General features: G+C 46.9%; 1 protein-coding gene across 2 annotated transcripts; it reads right to left on the bottom strand.

Moving 5' to 3' along the window:
• Positions 1–443: 443 nt before the first annotated feature.
• Positions 444–21,464, bottom strand: col1a2 (collagen, type I, alpha 2). Of its 2 annotated transcripts, XM_010891507.5 has the most exons (50): positions 21,262–21,464; positions 19,585–19,586; positions 18,549–18,560; positions 18,146–18,181; positions 17,199–17,282; positions 16,442–16,498; positions 15,577–15,621; positions 15,299–15,352; positions 14,880–14,933; positions 14,657–14,710; positions 14,491–14,544; positions 13,815–13,868; positions 13,416–13,460; positions 13,034–13,132; positions 12,559–12,612; positions 12,116–12,214; positions 11,875–11,919; positions 11,434–11,532; positions 11,238–11,291; positions 11,021–11,128; positions 10,873–10,926; positions 10,684–10,782; positions 10,544–10,597; positions 10,033–10,131; positions 9,484–9,537; positions 9,182–9,235; positions 8,981–9,088; positions 8,700–8,744; positions 8,426–8,524; positions 7,965–8,072; positions 7,655–7,708; positions 7,492–7,545; positions 6,616–6,669; positions 5,955–6,008; positions 5,729–5,836; positions 5,523–5,576; positions 5,345–5,398; positions 5,068–5,229; positions 4,782–4,889; positions 4,372–4,479; positions 4,155–4,208; positions 3,942–4,049; positions 3,795–3,848; positions 3,546–3,653; positions 3,254–3,307; positions 3,051–3,158; positions 2,566–2,812; positions 2,238–2,422; positions 1,826–2,068; positions 444–1,583 (listed from the first exon to the last, which is right to left on the bottom strand). In XM_010891507.5, exons 1-50 carry the CDS (start codon positions 21,329–21,331, stop codon positions 1,437–1,439), a joined length of 4,071 nt encoding a protein of 1,356 aa, XP_010889809.1. In that variant the 5' UTR covers positions 21,332–21,464; the 3' UTR covers positions 444–1,436. The 2 variants fall into 2 exon arrangements, with proteins under 2 accessions (XP_010889809.1, XP_010889810.1); XM_010891508.5 differs by lacking the exon at positions 18,549–18,560 and having other exon boundaries at positions 21,262–21,463.
• Positions 21,465–22,614: the final 1,150 nt, after the last annotated feature.

The raw sequence follows: 22,614 nt of genomic DNA on the forward strand, positions 1-22,614 counted from the left end.
TTCCATTAGTCATTGTATGGTGTTCAAACACGGTGCTACCACATCATTGGCGAGAAATCAATTTTTTTCAGTTTGTTTTGATTCAAGTGTTACTTTATTGATTACGCAAGAATAACTGTTAGAAATATCTGTTTTCAAAGGCACTGGATGCATTGAAAACGGTGTCTACAAGCAGATATTTTGGAATTCAACAAACAATTGTAAACAGACTGTATTACAAACAATTGTAAACAGATCCATATTAATTTAGACTTGTGGTCCAATTTTATTGCAAGAGAAATGGAAGAAGTATAGGCCTTGGCATTTAATATGACTGAAATTTGGTGATGATGATTAAAGCAGTTACTTGCATACTGGTAGAGTCTTTGTTATTTCCTCTTGGTCATCAAGCTGATATGTGATAGGAAAGGTGTTCTCTATCTAACCAAAAACACAAAACAATGTTTCAACTCCAACCTCATTTAATGTATCATCATCATCATCATAAAACATGAAAGCACTTTAGTCATTGAATGGTGTTGTTTTGGAACACTGGACATGCTTTATTTCAGAACTTTTCACAATTTATTTAAACATCTCACATATACAAAATAGGTACAATAAACTTTGTGGTTTTGTTTTGAGAGAGAGAGGCCGCCTAAAATCCATTAGAAATGGATGAAATAATGTGCTGTCAGCATGAACACTGCATTGAAGAGGGGGATTTGAAGGAGTAAAATGCCTGAACAAGAACAAAACTTCTAGACAAAAAAAAAGTTGAAAAAAAAAATCAACAAACAAAAATAAAAAGTCAAAACCGGACAAACATCAGACCAGATTAAGGAGAATTCCACCTGCTTAAAATGGGGTTTATCAGGGGGACCTGTGCAAGACTCTTCAAAGTCAATACAAACTAATACAGTAAGAGTGGTTTCCTCCTCGTCCACAGCTGCATGTTTAGCACCATAGATCTCCGCTTCAAGTAATTCAGCACCTTTGATACAGGACAGAGCTTGAAGCCATTGAACTCGTAACATCTAGGTTGTGGATCAAACAGGTTCTCAATATTATTTTCTTAAACACAGGCATGAGGTAGCTTCAACCTTTTTTGTAATATAAAAAATGAATTGTGGTTTTAAACCTCCTCTTCGGAAGATATACAAAGACCACAAAGTGATGAATACTTTCAGCGTTTTTATTACACTTCTTTTTATTTTTTACAAAATGATGGCATGTCCCACAACATGGTGTTTCCCCGCGTCTCTTTGGGATGCTGTATTAATTTGCATTGCACAACGCTCCGTTCAGTCCATTGGTCCTCTCCGATAGAGCCCAGCTTAAGCAAGTGGAGTCGCAGAGGAAATCAGCATTCGGTATAAAAAACAACACAGAAAGAAGGGCAGAGATTTTTTCTTTTTTTCTTTCTTTCTCTCTTTTTTAATTTATCATGAGTCCATTTATTTGAAACAGACTGGGCCAATGTCCAAACCAAACTCTTGATCAGCTCCACCAATGTCCAAAGGTGCAATGTCGAGGATGGGCAGGCGAGATGGTTTATTTGTTCTGTATTCAATGACTGTCTTGCTCCATTGGCCAGTGTGTCTCTGCAGAGGTAGGACAGAAGGGGAAACCATGCATCAGAACAGTGTCCCCGGTTTTACTTAGAACAGCCTAGGCCACTTTAAATAGTCAGGTTTCCAAACTCTTTCAATAATCAGAAAACTACCCGGAGCCACAATGAACCCTGAACCCTCCACTATTCACTGCATCTGCCTTCTGTGAGCGAAACCAGAGTGAACAAAGCCATGGCTGAGAATGCCACGGTGGAAACGGAAAGGGTACTTACAGTGCAGCCGTCCTCCAGAACGCTGAAGGTGAAGCGGCTGTTGCCCTCAGCCCTCAGCTCCACGTCGTTGGAGCCCTGCAGGAGCACGGCCTTCTTCAGGTCTCCGTTCTCTCCGTCCATGTAGGCCACGCTGTTCTTGCAGTGGTACGTAATGTTCTGGGTGGCCTGGTTTGCCAGGAGACGCATGAAGGCCAGCTGGGTGGCCATGCTCTGGGGGCTCAGGGTCTCGTCGTTGTAAGCAAACTGTGAAACGCATGAGAGGAATCAAAAACCAGGGCTCCGGTATCCGGCTACGGTTTCGGTGGGGGGGCTCGGACAAAAAAACACGGCGAATAACCGGCAACACCCTTTAAAACGGAATCAAAATGGCCCCTGGAGTCGGTAGGCCCGGTGCCCTTTGGGTCCCACTCACCTCAGTACCACCGTTGATGGTCTCGCCGAACCAGACGTGCTTCTTGCTCTCAGCGCTCCTGTACCAGTTCTTGCGGGCGATGCTCTCAGGGTGAGGGTGGATGCAGGTGTGCCCGGTGGCGAAGTCGCAGTGGACCTTGATGGCGTCGGCGATGCAGCCCTGGTTGGGGTCGATCCAGTAGAATCCTGCCCCGGGGGTGGATGAGACCGACAGTGGTTAGCGCTGATAGCCGATACTGTTAAACGTACTCTGGGACTAAAGAGCCTCAGTGAGTCAAGCCAGTGGATAAAGGGAAAGCCAAAGGGTGGGTCTGGTGCCGTCGACTCACCGCTGCTCCATTCGGGGTGGGTGAGTCTGATGTCTCTGCAGGTACGGGCGGGGTTCTTCTTGGAGCCCTCTGGGGTGAGCAGGTTCTCGATCTGGGTGTTGAGGGACTTGATGGTGGCGTCCACCTCGTAGTCCTTGGCCCTGAGTGAAGGCTGGTCGGCCCTGTACTCGTCGTATCCACCAGACTGGTCGTATCCGCCGCCAGCGGGACCGGCGGGCCCGGGAATACCAGGAGATCCGGGGGGTCCCTGTAGGTGCAGCGACGGGGAGTTAGTAAGGTTGGCCTCTGCTCGTGACGCTGCCGCTACGCCATATTCACACCGTCCCCCTGCTACCGGATTTAACCGCACAGTATTTTCCGGCGCGCGATGGAACGTATGCGGCCAGTGTCTGCCTTCACACCAGCCATACACGACCACACCAGAAAATTTCGGCCCTTGCCAGCCGGTTCTGAGGAGGCAGCGTGTGCACAAGATATGTACTCACAGCAGGTCCAATGTGTCCGGGAGGACCGCGGTGTCCAACGGGTCCAATAGCACCATGACTTCCAGCTCTGCCGTCCTTACCAGGGGGGCCGTGAGGTCCAGCGGGGCCCTAGAGACAAGGACAGGTGGTTAATCCCATATCTGCCCGGTAGGAAGAAGACCCAGCAGAGGAAGCAAATGACGTGAAAATGGACAGGTCCTTACTCTGGGTCCAGCGGGGCCGGTCATACCAGAAGCACCAGTCTCACCAGCGGGTCCCTGTAGACAGGTGAGCAGATGTGAGAGGTCAGATGTGGCTACGGCAAAAGGACACGTGAGACGTGACACAGGTTAAATGTGGGAGGCTATTGCAGCTGTGGACTCATGGGAAGGGACACTCGGGAAGAGGTCAGACCATGTCAAGATTAGGACATGAAATTATGCGGATTGGCTGTGGGTGAAAAGGACGCATTGGATGATCAGAGCGGCGCTCATCCCGCGGGCCACGACGACTTACGTTGGGTCCGGGCATTCCCTGGAGACCGCCGTGTCCGCGCAGACCCTTCATGCCTCTGTCTCCCTTCTCTCCAGCCACGCCTTTCTCGCCACGGGGACCGGCGGGGCCCTGAAACAAGACGCGGTAAAACCGTTGAGCGGGGCATGGACGTTCTCACACACGGGCCTGACGCACAAGCCCGACTCGGGCTCGAAACCTTTGGGCGTACTGTAATCCGGCGGCCGAGGCGGCGGCGGGCGAGACACTTACGGGGGCACCGCGAGCTCCGGCGGGTCCGACGGCACCAGAGTTTCCGACCGGGCCCTGGGGGGAGGCGGGCGAGGGACAGAGTTAGACATGGAGACGTCGTGAAAGTGTACGGCAGAACTCGGCCGTCTGAGTGATCTGTGAACTTACAGTCTCTCCGCGGTTTCCGGGGCTACCGGTTGCGCCAGAGGGTCCGTTGGGTCCGGGCTGACCAGAGTTTCCAAGGGCTCCGGGGGAACCAGGCTCGCCGCGGTCACCCTGCAAGGGGGCAAAGGTTCAAGGTTGAGAGGTGAAGGTTTTCCACTGGTACTGATCTCCTCCACCCCTCTCAGTGAGTGTCTATGACTTCCTCCTGCACTGTACCTTGTGGCCAGCAGCTCCGGGACGGCCGGGAGGTCCGTCGTTGCCGGGGCTACCCTGTGGGGCGACGCAGGCATGTTAATTGTGTTGCCACGGGAACTGTGGCGTCTATAGTGTGTTCCAGACACAGGCTCTCAGTGCTTGTTCAACTGTTCAGTCAATCAATAAAGCAATAAACCAATCCATTAACCAATGAATCAGTCAAACAATCAGGTCTCACCTCGCGTCCGGCCTCTCCCTGAGCGCCATTCATGCCAGGCATGCCGATGTTACCGACGGGACCACGGGGACCAGAGGCACCGGCAGGTCCAAGTCTTCCAGGCTCACCCTGAGAGACAAAGGGCGTGAAAGGGTTAACGCGTGCCACACCGCCGCACAGTCGCCGTTCTACCAGGAGCTCGTCGACAGACGGAAGAGTGAACGGATGGGCTCAAATCTGGAATAACAGGCCTTTCGAGAAGCGATTTCAGGCCTATTTAATCCAAAATATTTCCCCTATAGTTCATAGACAGGTAGCAGTTTGTCCAAATAATGTGGCAAAGAAATGTATATTTTTAGTTTTTCTTGTCAGTCATGTCTGCTAGGAACGTTTTGAAAACGTTCTGAAGCAACAGGTGTTTATATGCTCACCACGGGGCCGGGAGCTCCAGGCAGACCCTTGTCACCACGAGAACCAGGCAGGCCAACAAATCCAGCGGGTCCGAGAAGACCTTGGGGTCCAGGGGTACCAGGGGGACCCTGAACAGGAACAAGAGAACAGGGTGTCAGAGGTCAGAGAAAGAAACGCAAACCCATTGCCCCCATGTTCCTATCTGATGAGAACTGTTTTGGCCCATGCTGCCAGCAATGTAAAACCTTCTGAGAACAAATGACAACCTCACTGAGAACCCTCAGCTGGCGTGCTATGCTGACTTACAGGGGGGCCGCTCTCTCCACTGGCACCCTTGTCTCCAGAAACACCAGGGGGTCCAACTTGTCCCTGTTCTCCAGCAGGTCCAGCGGGACCAGGGTCACCACGGAGACCACGAGGGCCATCCTTACCAGCGGGGCCGGCGGAGCCAGGGGGGCCGGCGATGCCCTGTGTTGGGAGGAGAGGACGGGACGGGTGGTGTGTTCAAAATCAGCAGGGATGTCGTCTCTCACGACAGGTTGACGTGTGTGAAGTGTGTGTGTGTGTGTGTGTGTTTACTTACAGCGGGACCAGGGGTTCCAACTCTACCTGCAGCACCAGGGAAACCAGTCAGACCCTGAGGTGAAAGGACACGCACAAAGGTCAAAGGTTAGAAAGCAGTTTGGCCACTCCATCACAGAAAGCTTGTTGTCCTTCTGTGTGTGTATGTGTGTGTGTGTGATATCCATGACAGTACTCACAGTAGGTCCAACATCACCACGAGGACCAGGGGGCCCAGCAGGTCCGGTAGCACCCTGGACAGGCACAAGGAATGAAAAGTCAGGGTGCATCTCCACATCCGACCATCTCCCCCGCCATGTGCCCGTGTGCGTGTGCACACTGTATGAACTGACTTAACCCAGCCCCTCTAGAGATGTTGGCGACAGGCCTGGGGGGGGGCACTTACAGAAGGTCCAGTTTGGCCGGAGGGCCCGGCGGCTCCAGCGGGTCCTGTGTCTCCCTTTCCTCCAGCGGGTCCCTTGTCTCCTCTTGGTCCGGGCTGACCGTCAGCACCCTGCATTGGACAAACGGGCCCGGGTCAGAACGCACAGGGCAACGGCTGCACAAATGCAAAGAATCGTGTGTGTTTTGTGTGGCGCCGGGGCCTCGGATCAGGGGGCGAGCCAACTTACATGGGGTCCGGCGAAGCCAGGGGGACCTGCAGGTCCGACCTCTCCACGCTCTCCCTGAAACGGAGCACAATCACAGGGCGCCACGGGGTCAGAGGAGTCCCCTTTGTGTGGAAGTGCGGTACACAGCCACCCAGACATACACTAACAATCGATATGACATGGCCTTCATAAGCGATGCCTGAAAAATAGGGTCTGTTGGGTAGACATTCCCGAATGATAAATCATGTGGGTCCTTAATTCCTTTCATTGGGGCTGACGAGATGACATGGTATATGTTCAGAACCTGAATGCAGATTGGCTGAAAGCCATGTTGTGTGAGATCATACGCGATACCATGACTACAACGTCACATTACTTTACACCGTTTTAATTGCATATGTAAATGTTTATAATAGCCATAATGTGTCTCGGGGGAGTTGTGATTTATTGGCAACATACTACAGCTAAGTGGCATTTCAAGGCAGCCGGCGATAAAAATAAAAACAGCACTTAGCAATGGTATGATTGTCATATACCACACTCCCTTGTGCGTTGTAGTTATAATGTATAACAAATGTGTTATAATGTGTCATAGATGTGTTATTATATATTCTACATGTGTTATAGATGTGTTATAATATATTATAGGCGTGTTACAAGTTGTTATCCTGTAAGTACTTACAGGGGGTCCACGAAGGCCAGCAGGTCCAGCAGGGCCGAAGGAGCCAGACTCACCCTGAAAACAAGCAAAGATAGTAAATATGAATACAAAGCAGACAAGAATCAACTTCAACAACTTCTTCAGTCAACTCTGGATCTTCAAGTTCAACACAATGAAATGTATTAACTAGCATTTCTTTAAAATGCAAAAGATTGGTGGTAATTTTCCTGTAGATCAAGAAAATATAAAAATTATTTGATTTAAATTATTCTAACATAATATAATGGTTGTCCAGGCTGTGTCTCTGTGGTCTCTTCATGTCCAGTAAAAACGCACGGGATAAAAACATTTTTTAAACAAGGAGGTCATGTTTTCCAATTACTAACATTTTATGATGAAAAAGTAAAAATATCTAAATTCAAGCTGTTTCCATCCTTGGAAATGACCTAAAAAATCTGGTGACATTGTGCCTGTGTGCTGCAGCAAGCTGTCCAGCAGGTGGCAACGTTGAGGTTCTCGCTTGACAAGCTGTGGGGGGTGGGTGCTGCTGGCTGCCGGTTGAGTTGCTTTTCGTTGTCCAAACATTTCAGAATGACCAAATTTCACAATGCGGTTCATTCCCCTTCTTGATCATTCGTGATGAGCTAGAGAGTGGATTCATTCCCCATCTTGATCACTTGTGAGCCCAGAGTGTGGACTGACCCCTGCAGTGCCTCTGCCGTGGTATCAGCGAACCGTCGGCCATCTTGAATTTCTCTGATTTGCATAATTGTTGACAGAACTTTCCAAGTGAATCACCCCACAATATGTATCCTTATTTAAACCCATGTATCACATCCATCGTCTGGTGTCCTTCCACGGGTTCCGGCCACGGGGCACGATATTTGGGCCGGTTACCTTTTCTCCGTTAGCTCCGGAGGGTCCAGGAGGTCCGCTTGGTCCGGGGGCTCCCTAGAACACGAGGAAGGGCAACAACGTCAGACCTCAACAGAGGCAGGACCAACAATGTGTTTGAACGTGGCCTGTGACAGAGACCGAAGAAGATGAGGAAGGAACTTACGCGGGCGCCGTCTCTTCCCAGGTTACCCTCGAGTCCTCTGTGTCCACCCTCACCCTGGAGTAGAAGGAGTCAAATACGTGTTATTGAAAATGAAACCACAATCAACCCGTTTTCACCAGTCCAATGGAAATATGCCAGTTTTGGCTAAACATGTCAAATTCCACCAGGGCTTGCAATCAAGTCTTATTGAGCACTGTCCTCCACATCAGTACATTTTAAATGATCACTGAAGTGAATTAAAGGGTTCATGCAACTTCCAGTCGTCTTGTGGAAATTAATGTTTCTGATGTGCAAGTTCTGGGGGACGTACCTTCTCCCCCTTGGGTCCAGGAGTACCGGCAGCACCACGCTCACCGGGCATTCCACCGGGTCCTTGGTGTCCAGGGGCACCAGCAGCACCAGCAGCACCGGGCTCTCCCTGAAACAGAGGCACGTTGGTGAAGAAAGGTTAAAGCTCAAAGCTCGTCAGGGAGAAACACTCTGAACAAGAAAAGGTCCTTGGAGCATCAGTTACTTAGAAACTATAAGCCCAATGATTCTTACCATATAAACAAGCTAACCCGCTAAAAAACCAACCCCAAAATGCTCTTCACATGGTTCTATGAGGAACAATTAAAAAAAAAGTGTTGGTTGGAGAACCCTTTTAAAGGTTTCTTGGAAGAACTTATAGGAGTTCCCCCACCGAACCCTTAAAGGAACCCCCAGGAACATTTTCTTTTTAGAGTGGAACTTGGTCATATGGTAATAAGCCTCTCATAGGGCAGTGTTCACCTTTCCACCATCGGGTCCAGGAGTTCCAGCGGGTCCACGGGCACCAATAGGTCCCTGGGATCCGGCAGAACCGGCAGGGCCGGTGTTTCCACGCTCTCCCTATGAGTGGAAGGAGAGAGAGAGAGGGCAGTGGTTACAACCAGGGCTCTGGCAGTGTGAAGACAGCAGGGCCCAGATGAGGCCTAGATAACGCTCTGCCTAAGACTTCAGGTGACTGGGCGCATGGCAACAGGTGTCTGGAGACCAAAGGGCTGATATACAGCAGTAGACATACCTTGACACCAGCAGGTCCTGAAAGACCTTGGTCACCGGGCATACCCTGTGGACAGATGAATCCTTTGTTAGTGCAGAACAGGACAATGCTGGGTTACTGAAAATATGTACATATATATGAGCCTCTTTTTGTACTATTAACAACATATGGGTCATGAAGAAAAAAAACACGCATTTTGTAGTCCATATTTCTCTGTGGACATCTGTGTGGTTGTGTTCGGTCCTTTCGATGCGCTCCGTGCCTGTGTCTCGGGTGCAAAGCTCCCGGGTCTGGTCACTCACCTGGTTGCCAGACTTGCCAGCCTCACCAGCGGGTCCAGCGGGGCCGGGAAGACCCTGGAAACCAGGAGCACCGGATGGTCCCTGCTCTCCCTTCTCACCGGTGTTGCCCTGTAGAGGAGCACAAAGGCACGGTCAGCGCAACGCGGTGTGAGGTACCATTCAGTCTCTTCCTGTTTTGAGAAATCTGGGTGGGCTACTTACAACAACTCCCATTGGGCCTGGGGCTCCGTTGTTGCCATCGGGGCCAGGGGGTCCCTACGCAGAGAGAGAAGGGGGGGGCAGAGGGATGTCAAATACTGGCAGTTAGTCACCAGTATTGCAGTACGATACATTGCTAATGTTCTACACCAAAGTGTTTGTTTTGACTGGTTGACTCCTGTCAGGGATACCATGTTACGGTCCAGGAATAGGTAGCCCCACCAAGCACTCTGCTGCTTGTGGACAGGTGCTGAAGTGCGGGATGTGTTTTGAATGTGTGTGGGGGGGCGGGGGGGTTCACTTACTCTCAGACCGGTGGCACCTGTAGATCCCTTATCTCCAGCCTTGCCAGCCTCACCCTGCAGGGAGGGAGGAGAGCAGAAGAGTTAAAGGAAGATCAAAACAAATGAGCCACTGGTTAAAACGGTGATTAAAAGAAAATGTTCACACCACCAATCACACAAATCTTTTACATTTGGAGCATAATGAATGATTATGCTGTGAATGTTTAGATTTCGAAATAATTGGATTTTGACTGAATAGATAATACATTAAAGATTAAAATGGACACAATCATTGAAGTTCAGGAATTCAAGCATTACGTTTATTCCATCCATCTACCCAATTTCACTTTTTTCAAACGCAGTCATGAATGCATTTTCTTATATATTGGGTATTGTTGATATGTTTTGTGCTACATTAAAATAATACGGGCTTAAAAGTGAATTACTAAAAGTGATGAACTACACCTAAAATGTCCCTTCCACTGTTCAAGCTCATGTTATATTAGGTTGACCTCTGGCAGATTGATTTCCTGGATTTACTTCCTGGTTCTGGTTCCTATTTCTACTTACTCCAGGTCCTTTGGGGCCGGGGAAACCGATGTTACCGGGCTGGCCTCTGGGTCCAGTTGGGCCGGGGGGGCCAGTACGGCCATCCTGACCAGCAGCACCCTGTCAGAGGACACAAAACACTGGGGGTCAGATATGGAACAACACTTCCAGGTATGTGACAATATTCTGGGTATGTGACAATATTCTGGGTATGTGATAATACTCTGGCTATGTGATAATACTCTGGCTATGTGATAATACTCTGGCTATGTGATGATACTCTGGCTATGTGATGATACTCTGGCTATGTGATGATACTCTGGCTATGTGATAATACTCTGGCTATGTGATAATACTCTGGCTATGTGATAATACTCTGGCTATGTGATAATACTCTGGGCCACATGTTTAACCAGCCTCATAGAAATCAATCACTAGCAATCCATAACTGTGATCCTCAGCTGTGTTGGAGCAGACAATCGTCAGGATGACGTATTCGGTTTGACACACATTGGGGAAGATGTTTACTTACAGAGGGGCCTTCCTTGCCAGGGGGTCCACCCTGCCCAGGGCTTCCAGGGAGGCCCTTTAAGAAGAAACAGGGTGTCAGTCATTCAGATGCAGCGTTTCTGACGGAAACCTTTTGATGGACAGGATCGTGTGGATACTCACTCTGGGTCCAGTCAGACCAGGCTCGCCAGCACGTCCGGCATCACCAGGGGGTCCACGGATACCAGAAGGGCCGGTGGCGCCACGAGCTCCGGGCATACCCTGGCGGAGAGAGGAGCTGCCTCAGACAAATGTCCATCACTGTAAATACTGAGACAGTTTAATGAACGCAATAATGTGTTCCTGACTTACGATGGGACCAGCTCTTCCCTCCAGGCCGGGCACGCCACGGTTTCCAACACCTCCCTATGAGAGACACAAGCACACCTGAGTCCCCCACCTGGACCTGTACACGAACCACAACAACATTTCGCCCCTGGACCGGTTACCGTGCACTCACTCTAGCTCCACGCAGACCAGCAGGACCGGTGGCGCCGGGCTCGCCAGTCGAGCCTCTCTTTCCCTCCTCACCGGCGGGCCCAGGAGGCCCAGCGGGTCCGGAGTGACCCTGGAGGACAGAGACACCAGAGACATCAGAGACGGAGACGACAGCGGTGGACCATGGAAACGAAGGCCACATCACCATCGCACCACGGAACAGCTGAAGGTCTACTCACAGGCTCTCCCTTGGCACCAGCGTCTCCCTTCTGTCCAGCGACTCCGGGGTCACCCTGCAGTTCAAGAGACACAGGTACCTGGTCACATTACACTCAACCGACTGTTACATTCATGTGTGGATGAAGTGATGGGCTGTTTCGCTGCTTTTACGGGTCAGGTTTAGTTTTTAGGTTTTTCAGGGCCGTCGGTACTCACGCCAAGGCCTCTAGCTCCAGTGGATCCCTGGGGGCCCTGGGGGCCGGGTCCTCCTCTTGCTCCGGGGAAACCGGGGGCTCCAGCAACACCGGGAAGACCCTAGACGAAGGAGAGCAGCTGATTTTACTGGAAGGATAGACATTCACCATAATGCTGAATGGTGTCCCAAGGACTGTTTCGGAGAATGTCTGTTTGTTTTGTGTAAACTGTGAAAAACGGAATTAATTAAGATATTTGATGAATTCTGAAGACTAAATGATGCATTGATGATGCTGTTTTTGAGGTGTACTGTGTGTTGGTGCTGTGTGTGTAGTCTGGTATTTCAACCACCACTCTATTCCTTCCTACATGCATCAATCAAGTGAATGATATTCTACATCTTGACCTCTAATGACTTTCAGTCCAGTCAACTGAAAATGCTACGATATCCAGAAAACTTACAGCAGCTCCTTTGGCGCCATTGATTCCGTTGTTACCAGGGTTGCCCTACATGGACAGGAAAAGAAAGAGGGTGTGTTTACAAACAAGACGGTCAAGGAATGCCAGAACAATAACACATCAGCCAGCCAAGGCTGCGGAAGAAATAATAACAGGACCACTGAAGAAAGTCACAGTATCGACGTCAGATACGAGAACCATGATGGAGCCCTGTGTGACTGGTGTGGTGGTACCGGATACTTACAACAGGGCCGACTGGGCCAACGGCTCCATTGGTACCGGGCTCTCCTCTGGATCCCTGAGGGCCGGTTGGGCCGGTTGCTCCAATAGCTCCGATCTCACCCTGTTAACCGGAGGACAAGACACCATCTGAGTCCCACAAAGCAACGCACTGGATAATCAGATGTTGTTAAGTAGATGTTGTATGGACTACTAAATAAATTCTCAGGCGATTGGTCCATTTAGACATTAAAACTGTTCTCACATTATCATTGTTGGATAGGGACAACCAATTTGGGATTCATTTTGTTTTGGGTTATGGAGAGAGCTCCACTGAGGTGGTTCTACAGTTCAGAGAACTGAGATTCTTCTCCGTAGTTCATGGTGATAAGGTCATTGAGACCTTTTCTGAGGACCACACTGACAAATGGAGAAACACTCTGGGAACCATGACGTCACTGCACTCACCTTGGGGCCAGGGGCACCGGGGAAACCAGGGGGGCCAGCTGCTCCAAGAGGACCCTGGGAAACAGGATTTAGATAGAGGACATGAGGTATAGGGTTCTGGTAATTGTTGTGAAATAAATTCATTCTAGAAGCAGATGATCTAACTTCAATTTTAATATTTCCACCTGTGATGATTCAGATTTGGATTAGGTGAGGAATCCTAGATTGCATCTTTGCTAGAAAAGTGTTGTTAAAACTCTAGTGAGGTCGTCAAAATAATGTACACCCTACTTTTTTCCCCTCCAGTGGAGACTGGAACAATATCAAGGGACAATATAGTAATGTTTTTGAAAAATATATTTTGAAAAATATAAGAGGGATAAAAATATAATGAATTGAAGATTGGTAGTTATGCACAAAAAAACGTGTCCCTCTTTGGTGATCCAGTGAGGTTAAGCAGTGAAAGGCAGTGGGTAAAAGGGGAAGCGGTACTCACAGCGGGCCCGGCGGGTCCAGTACTGCCATCAGCACCGCGGGCACCAGCAGGTCCAGCAGGGCCTGCACGACCTCTCTCTCCATTCAGACCACGAGGACCCTGTGGGGGGGGACAAATGGTTAAGAATAAATGTGAAGAATAAATGTGAGGTACACTAAGGCTTGATTAGGCAGGTCACATGTGAATGGGGGAACAGTATGATTTAAAAGACTGGGGGAACAGTAAGATTTACAAGACTGGGGGAACAGTAAGATTTACAAGACTGGGGGAACAGTGAGATTTACAAGACTGTAGATTTACAAGACTAGGGGAACAGTATGATTTACAAGACTGTTGATTTACAAGACTAGGGGAACAGTATGATTTAAAAGACTGAACTTACGGCTGGTCCAGGGGTTCCATTAGCACCATGGGCACCGTTCTCACCCTGCAGGAGTAAACAAGAACAGGTGTTTAGAGTACAGGCCCTAGTGGGAGGTGACAGTTCAAAGGGTGTGAACTCTCGAGACACATCTAGACAGGCAGCCATGAGCGAAATGAAAGGCTGCGATGGCTCTGATGTACTACGATGAGCGACAGAAGAAACATTGACATTTCGACGGCTTCATGCCTGGGACTAGCGTCAAATCCTTTTAGGTGTGACAGCGCCGGTTAACCAGAGCCAGGTTGATTCTAAACGTGGAATAAAAGCCTAGTCCGGGACTAAACAATGGCTTAGTCTGTGTCCGGGATCGACTCACTCCTGAACAAGGCCTTTGGGACACAGTGATTTAGATGTTACCTTAGCACCAGCTGCACCAGGCTCTCCCTTGCGTCCATCCAGACCATTGTAGCCCTGAAGTAAAAAGAGAACAAGTTAGTATCCTGAGACGGTTCTGAGCCATTACAATTCAAAACAGTTACAGGGGTGCTACAGGGATTTTGGACAATTTCAGCCGGTCGTCATGAAAGTAGTGATTACGAGCCAAAACCATCTCCAACACTAAAACAGATTCCTCAGTATACGACGCATGCGGCTCAAATGACGTCCTATGTCCTTCGCGGTGCACTTGACAAGATGCCACGTAGGTCAAAACTAGTGCTCCGAACAGTGAATAGGAAGTCATTTGAAATGAGCACTATGAACTGTGAGAAACAGGAAGCAGGAGAAGCTACTTCAGATTCTGTGAGAAACGACTTAAGCGAACGGAAGAGTGTCACATTTGGTAGGATGCGACAAAACAGAACATCCGAACAGAACAAAGAAATCCATTATGTAGAACAGACATGCTTCTTTATCATGTGGGAACGAGAAGCATGTCATCCCTGCCTAAGAAATGTCCATCCGTAACCTTCGTAGAGCGTTACTGTCTCTTGAACGCCACCCAGGTGTGTCATCAGAGCCGAACAGGTGTTTAACACGTTCTCAAAGTCGGTGTAGGAGGCGGGGCCAGGCTGGTATGTATGCAAATACTCACTCTGTGTCCCTTCATTCCAGGAAGTCCAGGAGTTCCGGGGAATCCACGAGCACCCTACGAAGGAGGCAGAGATGTCATGAAAAACTGCCCGAGTGTCTGCCCACATGATAAAACCGTTGCCATTTCTTCCCGACAGTATATTTCACTTCTGGACTTTTTCCCTCACCTGGGTTCCAGGGCCACCTCTGTCACCGGGCTTGCCAGGTCTGCCATTGTTACCCTACGAGTGAACAAACACACATCGCATGAGAATGGATGCATCCACTCAAAATAAAGCTCTTCTGTAGTGTTGCTCCATATCCAATTATTTGGATATTAATGTGGTAAAGTATTGCCATGGATAATAATTTCACCAAAATAGCTCAAGATGATTGAAACCTTTTACTTACATCATCTCCAGCTTTGCCAGAGGGTCCAGGGGGTCCGCGTGCACCAACGGGGCCCTTGGATGAGAGGCGACAGGTCAGAGGTCAGAGATGAGGTTAAGGTCACAGTCAAATTCAGAGTTGTTTTTCCTGTGTAGCATTGCAGTGTGTATGGCTGCACGTGTGTAGCAATTCGATATATAATCGGCTGCACCGGGATATCCATGTCTGAACGCCCACGGAAAAATCCATTCAGCTTAACCTGACGGACGGGATATCAGGGGTTCTGGCTGCGTTTCGTTATTCTAATACACGTGGGGCCTTAGAGGAGGACATGTGGTGAGAGGATAAAGGGTCGTGGGGGTGGAGTGTGAACAGAGGAACATGTAGAAATCTGGTTGTCATTCTATGTGGAAAATGTGGGTTGCTCAGCATTCTCTTACGGTCTGTCCAGGCTCCCCGGGCTCTCCAGCATGGCCTGTGAATCCTTGGGGTCCCTGAGGATGAGCAGAAGACACCATGGGTTAGATGACCCCCCGAATAGGTCAGGTGAAATGAGCAGGGACGTGCAGTTATTCCATTCTGACCATGTGACGTGACCAGGGGAAAACTCTGGCCGCTTAAAAGTGACCACCGGCCTTCTTGTCAGGTTTAGAAGAGACGGAAACACACACGCGTGTAATTTCTGTCATTTGACGTGTTACATTGGAGGGGCACTTACGGGAGGGCCGGGAGGTCCGTTGGGTCCTCTAGGTCCCATCAAACCCTAAAAGGAGAAGACACATCCAATTTAAACCAAACACATTCACATCCTTTCAGTGTATTTGAAGAAAGTCAACATCCACACTACTCTGGCTGCGGCGCACCGGTCCAGAGTTTGTCCAGAGCTCGGTGTAACACCGCGACTTCTGCTTCGCGGCTGAGGATGGCGTTGTTCTGTTCAGTGTTGAAACACTGGGGGATCTAGAACCACCTATGAGCACAATGTTGTTCCTGGGAGAACCTCAAAATAGACCCTGTTGGCACTAATCTACACAAGTGCCACATGTTAGGACAGGGCTAGTTTCCCAGGGAATAGGGACAGTGAAGTCAACTGGTCTAAGCGAATACACTGCCAGTTCTAGGTCCTAGATGCTAGGCAGGGGCTAGCTGCGATGTAGTTCCGACTTGGACCTGACAGAATGGGGACTTTGGTGTCAGGAAGTCTCCCTCCTTTGCATAGTTCGTTATGCTACACCTAGATACAATATTGGATGCTGGGGTGCACTGTATTAATGTCAAGCCTTCCCAATGTACCTGTGTATATGGGTTAGAGCTAGTTGCAATGCAAGGGTTGTGGGTCTGATTCTCATGGGTTTCCAGTGAGAAAATGTATGCACTCATTAGAGTGGTTGGCTCTAGATAAGAGTTTCTACAAAATTACTTAATGTAAGTGTTGAATGAAACAGATACATCTTTACTTTTGATTCATCTTTACTTTCTCAGTTTGGGGTTGATTCATCTTTATTTTCTCATTTTGGAGTTGATTCATCTTTACTTTCTCAGTTTGGGGTTGATTCATCATGATTCTCTGTGTTGAGACTCACCGCAGGTCCAGGTCCGGGATCAGCTCCTTTTCCATGATCATACTGAGCAGCAAAGTTCTGGCAAAATATAAAAGGGACACAAATTATTAGCCCATTTAAATGCCTACAAATAAATGCCACATTGAGGTAAATCCATTAATCACCATGTATTTTTTCACAAATAACAATAGTATAGCAGTTTAAAATTTTGTAACATTATTCCCGGATGTTTGGTTGAGGGTGTTGACCACACTGAGAACAGTGGTCATAAGAGTTTCAGAAAAGGATGAACAATATTGACAAAATGTTCCAGTATTTGGTCTATTAATTTTGGTGTGAAACTAAATTCTCAAAATATAATCCTTGTGTGTTTAAGGACATAGCAGTAGTCATGTGGCAACAGTACTGGTAGCCATTTTAATGCTTTACTGTTTCATTTGGGGTCATGGTGGGGTCAAAGGGTCATATGTTGCAGGGTCGAACAGCAACAGGGTATGAGATCATCAGGGTAAGGGAGGTCGCGTGCTATACCGCGGGGTCATGGGATGAAACAGAATTCTGAAATAGAGGACGACCAAATGTAATCCATCCCTAGTGAGTGCCACGTTTGGCTTCAAAAACCGTGAAACGGCAGACTTTGAAAGAAAACGTCTTTAAGTCTGTGTCCCCTCAAAACAGACGGGCCCGGTTGGTGACGTTCAGAGTCAAAACATTCTTCACAGAAACATATTTAACAGATATTTCTGAGGGGTCCAAAGGATGTTATATGTTGACCTACTCCACCAAGTCCAGGGGGGCCGGGGGGACCAGCGGGGCCGGTCAGGCCAGGCTTGCCATCTCTTCCATTGCGACCTTGTGGACCCTATCAGGCAGACACAGAAAACGGGTTAAAATACTGCAAAACCATTAGTTCATGATTTTTATCATTCGTTTCCGTTTCGTCATATCTTTTGCCTTTCTTATCGTCCCAAACTCTTAAAGTCTGACTTAGGACCTGAAACAATTAGGAATCCTGGAGAGCCTACAGAAATGTCACACTTTTTCTGCCACCTGTGTAATTCGTCACCTCTGCAATTAGTCAATAAAACATTCATTATAACAATAATTTCACCAGCCTGAAAGTTCTCCTTACAAAAAGGCTAATGTCTGTACATTTACACAGGGATAAAGTACACTTCTCAACTGACTTTAATGACCTCCCACAGAAGGTTATTTGAGGCAAGTTGGGTGTTCAGTAACAAAACTGATGTGCGCACGATTATGGATCCAGTCTGATAAGGTTGGCTTATTGTTGACAAGAAATGTTTACTGAAAACATAATTTACTTTGGCGCAACGGCGACTTGCTGTCACATGGTTGTTTTGTTAGCTAGCTAGCGAACATGAGCCACATTAGCATTAACATGACATCCACCACTGGCGACAGAAAAAGGACTATGTTAGTTAACTTCACATGACTCTAAACCCATTGCTGGGCATATGTTACTTCCGTTAATACCATGAGGGTCAAAATGCATCCACTAATAATTGGTGTCAACATCAAGGATGTAGGCCTCTGTGAAAAATGGGTGGGGCCACAACAGGGGTCAAAGTATATAATTGAGTTCCCTAAGAAATTGGCATTTAAGCCAGTGTAGACACTTGACATACCAGAGGTGCACACCAGCATCAAAGCACCAAAGCATTTAAAAATCCCACTGAACAGGCTGCGTTTTTCATTGCTTACCCTGTCACCTCGAGGTCCCTTCTCCCCCGTTGGTCCCTGCGGTGAGAAAATATACGAATCAGACAAACGCACACAGGGAAAAAGAGTCAAATATGAGTTTTAAGAAGTTGTTCGCCGCCTCAAGCGAAAAAAGCAGGCCAACGACAATCATCATTTTATGACTTAGTTGATTGCATTGCTGTCATGGAAGCAGTAGCCCATGAATAACATCTGTCATGATGGTGCACGTACGTGTACGCAACGTGTGTCTGAACTCAACCTCAAAGGTTTGAGGACAAAGAACGTCAACACAGTAATGGAAAATGTCGACAAGCATTCTGGCTAAGCCTCAGAATGAACTTTGACCTCAATGTTCAGACACGCCACACCTGCTAGTATATGACACAGGAGAACGTTTGCTCACCTTGCGCACTTCCTAAATTGAAAAGAGGATAAATAAATGTAAGATTTATTTATTCAGTCTTTCCCCACTTGCCTAATGTCATTCAACGTGTTGGCAATATCAACATTAGCATTAACATTAGTACATAAGCTTATCCTGAACTCCCACTCATACTAATGAATCATGTGTTATGTTAGTTGCCTGTGCAGTGAAACAGTATTGCATGCATAAGTAATTTCGTGTTAGTCCCATGCTTATGCAGATGACTAGGTGAGATATCAAACAGAGTATATCACATTTGCATAGGCATGTTTAAAATAACACTATAAAGCCGGTTAATTTACTTAATCCAGGTTCCTACCACATGGCATTAAGGTACACTAGCGTATTAATCAATACATCAGTCATAACCAATAATCTCAAAAACATGTTAAAATGTCATGCTGCCAGTATAACTGCTGTGAAACAACATCAGCGACACAATCTAGAGCAATCTCAACCATACCAGACAGTTGTGAACTGGTAATAAAGTATTCAATACTGTACATAAATATATAAAATCAGTTACATAAACATGATCACAATCCATCTCAAAATCTATTCAAATAGCTTCTTATTGTAGGAGTCATATTCGAGATCCATCTCCTCCTTGTTCTCATAATATTAATATACAAACAGGCTAAACTGATCCTAGACCAGCACTAGTCTGAAAGTTTGCAAATGGAGCCTGGAATGTGCCAGCCATGTTTAGCTTTCAGACCTGCCACTGACCCTTTTAAAAGGCCCATTGTACCCAGTTAGGTTTTAGCTTTCACCGACACTAACCCCTGGCCAATGGGACCCTCAGTGAGTCCCCGGCAGAGAGTGAAGAAGAAACAAAATTCTACCCGGAACGCTTTGCTATAGTTGAGATTGCTCAAGCTGTCGACATTAGGGATATTTTGCCACCAAATATCAGCCTGGAACGTGGAGCCAACAGACAAGACGCACAAAGGTAAAATATGTTTTTTTTAAAGCTGTTTGAATTTAAAAAAAAAGATCATGCAGAAGTACTAACCGCTGAGATGTTGGATGGAGGAGGAGTGAGAGGAGAGAAAGGGGGAGAGGGAACATCAGTCAGAATATCATCACAGTCTGATACTTTCTGAATTCTTTCTTCTCACTTTGACAAACAATATTTTCATGCTATAAACCTAAATAAAATAACTGTTCAGTGAGTACATTGAGGCAAGGCAGCAGAGGTTTGATATGAAAGTCTTTGATCTATGATCTAAGATGTAATTAAAGATTTAAAAAAAGGCCTAGGCTATTCTTTATGGCCAACGCTAAAATTCAGCCGCACTTGGGAGTACCAAGATCTTTAACTGTTAGAGAATTGCATTTGCTTCTCTGTTGGACATCTCCGATCGACTGTAAACGTCACTGACATTTAGACACCTGCTAAAAGCCCCCTGAGGACTTGTTTGTCAACAAGGCACACTTGTGATGGACAGACCAGATTAAAGCACACTGGTTGTGTGGATATATTGCTGTAAACCAAGTGACCCATGCCTTTATGTAATACAGAATTATATGTTGTGTTGTCATGTTGTGATACATCCTTTCCCTACACTGCACTCTTGATAACTGGTAACTTGATAACTGTGCCAAATTAGTTTTAAAAAGATTTAATTGAAGAACCAGACTGACATTTTGAGTCGCCAGCACTGTGTACATACATTGCTATTGATGACCTCTGGTGACCTAGGCTTTTTCTTGTTCAGGCCGCAGTGGGTGGTGACCTCAGTAGGATGTGGCATGACAACTGATTTTATATAACTGGTCCTTCCCTCCTGTTTATTGAAGTGGAGTTGCATCGCCTGTAATTACTTTTGTGTCACGCCCTAAAGTATCCACTAGGTGGCGCCTTTGAACACTAAAACAACAAATCTGGGAAATAATGTTGCGTTTATATTCCTTCTAAATATAACTCAAATTTGTTTTGTATTACTTTAAAATAATTGCACTTAATCGCATAATACTAAAAGTGGCTATATTTGAACGAAATAGCACTAACCCTAACTATAGAGTACCTTATATTTTACCTGGAAACTAGGCCATAAACTGCAATAATTACCTTAATTAATATATCTATACATAATTTCGGGATCAAACATCTATACTTTTGTAAAGCTCTATGTTTCTTTCTATAAAAATAAATTGTAGAGGTTGATGCCAAAGAAGATGCTGGTCAATTTGACCACCAGGGGGCAGCCTTCAAATTCCTTATAATAAAGGTTAATTCCCTGGACTCATGGTACAGTACGTACAACAACGCCCCAAACTTTTCATCACTAGAAGTGTCATTAACACATTCCAACAGTAGCCTAAATGTCGGTAGTTCCACTGGGCTAAAATTTGTTCAAAGATACTAATTAAAGAACTTTAAAATATTTGTTCAGGGCTGTAATAACCCTTTTCATCAGTACGTTTTCTCTCTCTCACAGAGACTAATTAAATTGCAATTGTATCCACAGAAAAAGCAAGAAGAATCCGCGGAAACGACCAGGATCCGTTCGGTTTTACACTGGATAGCCAAAGGGAAACCCTCAAATGAACTTTTAGCTGTCCTCGGTTGATTCCCAAGTAAGTTCCATATAAAAGCCGAGCATACGCGCTGTGAGGTCCTCCGAACTCTTTAAAAGGGACCAAAAATCCTCGGTAAAACACACAAAAAAGCAGATATCAAACTTACATTGGCATGATGCTAGGAATGAAGTTACTGCAAGCAGCAACAGAATCCGGTTATCCACAAAGCTGAGCATGTCTAAGCAGACATGCAGACTCCTTGTGCTGCAGTGCCCTGTTTTAACTACTTCAAGCAGGCATACAGTTGTGGTGACTAGAGTAACTCCAAGCTTGGAAACCTGCTGCCGTGATGCTAGAATAATAAAGTCCAATCAGCCCTATTTATATGGCAGGAGGTTCCTTTGTCTGCGTGTCAAAAGTCAGCCCCCGGACCAATAGGAGAAGAGAAATTATATATGACTCCCATCCCATCCAAGACCGAGTAAGTCATGTGGTGCAACATCTCCAGCCCTCTCTCAGAAACGTTGGCATCGCTCCGGTGATGATGACGAGTGCAACGTTTTAATTAGATCCATTCTTGAGGACGTGGACAATGTAGAAGTTTAAAAAGCAGTTAGACCTGCGTTTTTTCTCAGACGTACTGCGAGGTGGTCTGTCATGCTGGATGTGTAGCCGAGAAGGAAGGGGTAGTTCAGATCATACTGTAGTTCAGTGCGTCTAGGGAACGACGGGCATCCAACTGTCGCCTTGCGCTTTGAACCGGGTCAGGTCTGGCGCGTTATCTGTCCAGTGTGGTGCGCGCAGGAATGCGTCGGTGAGCACCAGGACAATTCTTCTCCCCAGCGGATTGAAAGAAATGCATACAGGAATAGAATGCTTGTGATTTCTTATTTGTACATCAATCATGTAATTTTTATCTCAACTTTTTTTTTCTTATTTTTATGGGCGGTTTTAGTCTTTATTCTCTATTCTCTATTCTATAATCTGTTTTCCAGGACGTCAGTATTATTTTTGGAAGGAATTAAGGGTTATTCATTATTTTAACCATTTATACGGTTTTGCCCAATCATTTTACTAACGTCACACACAGATTCTCCCAGCCTGTCTTAAAGCTCCTAGATTTTCTGAATGTCTCCTCATTAATAGAAAGCATGTTCCATTCACCTTAGAAAAAAATAAATGTGAATCTTCTATTTTTGAGTAAACAAAATCACGTGTTTAATCACACTCGGTAATCGTACAGTAGGCTGCAGTACCCGGGTGTTGCCGAGTATTATAAAACAGCTGTAAATTAATAGATGGCGGACTGACGCATCCTGAATACATGGAAACGCCTGTGCATTGCCATGGAATGCAACGGAGGTAGCTCTCTGTCTTGAGTATACAAAACACAGGTGAGAGAGATCTAATTTCAGATTCCCTCTCCCTCTCTCGGCTCTCCCAGTCTCCCGTGTTGCGGCTCCACCAGGCCGCAAGACCAGACTTGCATTTAGTTACACTGCTACCACACTATGGCTAT

Source organism: Esox lucius, chromosome 10, assembly GCF_011004845.1.
Source record: "Esox lucius isolate fEsoLuc1 chromosome 10, fEsoLuc1.pri, whole genome shotgun sequence".
In the NCBI taxonomy this organism is placed as follows: Eukaryota; Metazoa; Chordata; class Actinopteri; order Esociformes; family Esocidae; genus Esox; species Esox lucius.

What these genes read in the sequence shown, in the direction of transcription:
- col1a2 (XM_010891507.5), bottom strand. Translation starts at nt 21,331, where the DNA reads ATGCTCAGCTTTGTGGATAACCGGATTCTGTTGCTGCTTGCAGTAACT. An exon ending in CTGGAGCTAGAGGCCTTGGC is followed by an intron (nt 11,292 to 11,433) that starts GTGAGTACCGAC and finishes CTTGAACTGCAG; the next exon opens with GGTGACCCCGGAGTCGCTGG. An exon ending in CTGGAGCTCCCGGCCCCGTG is followed by an intron (nt 4,480 to 4,781) that starts GTGAGCATATAA and finishes TTTGTCTCTCAG; the next exon opens with GGTGAGCCTGGAAGACTTGG.